The sequence below is a fragment of the Rhagoletis zephyria genome, unplaced genomic scaffold (genome assembly GCF_001687245.7).
Source record: "Rhagoletis zephyria isolate East Lansing unplaced genomic scaffold, Rhagoletis_zephyria_1.1 Rzeph_scaffold_17569, whole genome shotgun sequence".
In the NCBI taxonomy this organism is placed as follows: domain Eukaryota; kingdom Metazoa; phylum Arthropoda; class Insecta; order Diptera; family Tephritidae; genus Rhagoletis; species Rhagoletis zephyria.
The window spans coordinates 1-2,784 of record NW_016174630.1 but is presented as its reverse complement, the minus strand read 5'-3'; the positions used below and the strand labels follow the sequence as shown (position 1 = coordinate 2,784).

General features: G+C 34.5%; 1 protein-coding gene across 1 annotated transcript; it reads right to left on the bottom strand.

Moving 5' to 3' along the window:
* Positions 1 to 1,584: 1,584 nt before the first annotated feature.
* On the bottom strand, positions 1,585 to 2,722 carry LOC108379876 (uncharacterized). The gene is made up of 3 exons (XM_017636231.1): positions 2,624 to 2,722; positions 1,936 to 2,102; positions 1,585 to 1,864 (listed from the first exon to the last, which is right to left on the bottom strand). The coding sequence occupies exons 1-3, from the start codon at positions 2,720 to 2,722 to the stop codon at positions 1,585 to 1,587; spliced, it is 546 nt and encodes a 181-aa protein (XP_017491720.1).
* Between the last annotated feature and the right edge of the window lie 62 nt (positions 2,723 to 2,784).

The following is a 2,784-nucleotide window of genomic DNA, read 5'->3' as shown; positions in this document are numbered from 1 at the left end:
TTTGTTTTATTAATTTTATTCAGTTCATTTAATTAAGTTTAATGTAATTTAGTTTTAAGTTAATTAATTATTTTATTTTACTTTATTTCATATAATTGAATTGAATTAAAGTTATTTTATTTTGTTAAATTTTTTCATCCTGTTGTGTGTGTTGTATATTAAACATAACACATCTAAATAAAATAAAACATTAATGAACTTAAACTTATTTTCATTTTGATTTAATATTTTGCTTTAAATTTATAATTCAAAGTAATACATGTACTGTTTCAATATACTATATGTACATATGGATGTAAAACGAAAAATAATGTTGAATATTGCAATCCAGTGAAAACGAAATTCTTTCGGTCTTGTGATCTAAAATTAGGAAAAAGGAAGGAAAAGGAAAATTCCTAAAAATAAATAAATAAACAGGAGTGGCCATACCATTCTTATTTAATCTAAACAAGCTGCTCTGCGCTGCCAGGCTATCGATCCCTCTTCAGAATTAAAAAACGCAGACAGATTTTCTCGAACTTGAGATGCAGATTGTGGAAGCCTTCCAGCTTGAACGCTGCGCATTTCCGACGAAAAAAGGGAGTTGGCAGGGATGTGGTGGCGAAATTCGCCTCCTATCACTTCTCCGAATTCGCTGTAGCCATCGGCGTAATTCGAAGGACAATATTGAGCTCTACGAGTCCTTATGAGGAAATTGTGCAAATAGCAGCACGCAACTACTATTTTTTGTGCTTTTTTCGGGGAGCAAAACATTTTTCTGGAGAGGCAGTAGAACTTCGAGCACAATATTCCAAATGCATTTTCGATGCATCGCCGCGCTCTGCTAAGTCTATAATTAAAAATCTGATGCTCTTCTTCCAGCCTCCTGTTTCGCGATGGTACATATGGTTTCATAATCCGCACGTGCAATGGAAAAGCATCATCTGCAATAAAAACGTAAGGGCGTTCAACAGCTTCGGGAAAAGCGAGTGTTCCACTAAGCACCGCTTTTCCGAGGGTACATTTTTGAAATATGCCGGCATCTCCTTCGCTTCCGTATGCCCCGATGTCCAAGTAGGTAAACTTGTAGTCACCATCTGCTGCAGCCATTAGTACCAAGCTGAAGAATCCCTAATAATTATAAAAATACACCTTGTTTATACCTACACAAGAACTGCATTAACAAAAAATCGATTTGACCCGACACACATTTCTTCCAAGCATTTATACCTGTATCTTTATAGCGTATTCAAAAGCAAACAAATCCACATTTCAAACGTCGTACAAAAATTATGAAAACTCAACTAACTTTAACATTTGCACCCGAAAATTTTAAACATTTTATTCAGCATTTTTAAAAAAATATAGGGTATGCAGTTTTGTAGCTCATTAAATTTTAGTAGGTTAAAGTGCAAATTTCAAGACGCTAGAAAATTGCGTTGATTTTGAAAATTTTTTTTTGCTGATCATGCTAGGCCAAAAAATAGCCGAAACTAGTCAAAATGTTACTTGACTTAATCAGCTGACCACAAGTGTATGTCAGTATAAACAAGGTTATAGAAAAACTCTAAGTTTAAATAGAAGCTGAAAATGCTTCCCATTGCTCTAAATGTATACCTTATAATTATAAAAAAGGCTTCCAGAATTTCGTGGACACTTAATGGCAACATGCTTGCCATCGAGAGCACCTCCACAATTGGGAAAATTCCACTTGTTAAATGTGTATCCAATACGTTGTATTTCTGCAGGTGTTAGCGGTGGAATTTCGTTGCCTAAAGCAGAAATAATGGCGTCGCAAACTTCGGTTAAAATGATTCCAAAGTGTTGTTTGCTTATACGGTAAACAGACGCAACATGCCGTTGAAGTGTTCCACAAGCAAAGAACCTTATTAAATAAAATAAGATATAATAAATTAACATAGCAATTGTTAAGTTAAATTAAGGGCATGGACTTACTCCAACACGACAGCCAGCTTTTGCTTTGGTGAAATTTCATCGTTTGGCCTTGTTCGCTTTTTAGGTTGCAGTTGAGGATGAACCAGCTCATACAACTCGTTGAAACTACATACATCCATATGAAAATTCTCCTTGAACTGTTTTTCATTGGCCACTAGGTCATCAAACTGCAAATGATTGATTAGATTTCGGGAAAATTAATGTATACAATTAAATTACATATAATTGCGTCCTAGACCGCTTGACCAATCATAACATAAACCAGTCGAGAAGCGCTAGGTTACGCTTAAATCCAGCTGCGGTCAATAAGATAGCAACAAAATTCAAAGTTATATTTTTTGAAACTTATGTTTATTTATACCGCATAAAACAAAGTTTTAAAGCTGGCATAAGTTCACACAAATAAATCAAACTTAAAAAAAAACCATGAAAATGTCAAACGTCAAGAAAAANATAATAATAAAATAAACATAAGTTGCAAAAAATATAACTTTGAATTTTGTTACTATCTTATTGACCGCAGCTGTAAGTGACCAAGTGCGGCCGGACAGACAGACATGCTGATCATTTATATATATACACCTATATTTTTTTTACGCTTCTACGCATTTTCCTCCAGATAAAAAATTACCAAATAAATTTTAGCTTGCAAAATATTGTAGTGCAAAGTATTGTATTATATACTTACATCCTTTGCGAAGCGCCCCTTTTCTCCCCTTTCCCTCAAAAATTTGTTGACTTCTTTACGCGACTCTGCCTTCAAGGCCTCCGCAATCAAAAGCACCATTNAGTGCAAAGTATTGTATTATATACTTACATCCTTTGCGAAGCGCCCCTTTTCTCCCCTTT

Coding starts and splice junctions, on each gene's coding strand:
- LOC108379876 (XM_017636231.1), bottom strand. CDS start 2,722: ATGGTGCTTTTGATTGCGGAGGCCTTGAAGGCAGAGTCGCGTAAAGAA. Junction 2,103..2,623: donor AGGGGCGCTTCGCAAAGGAT/GTAAGTATATAA, acceptor AATCATTTGCAG/TTTGATGACCTAGTGGCCAA. Junction 1,865..1,935: donor AAGCTGGCTGTCGTGTTGGA/GTAAGTCCATGC, acceptor TTATTTAATAAG/GTTCTTTGCTTGTGGAACAC.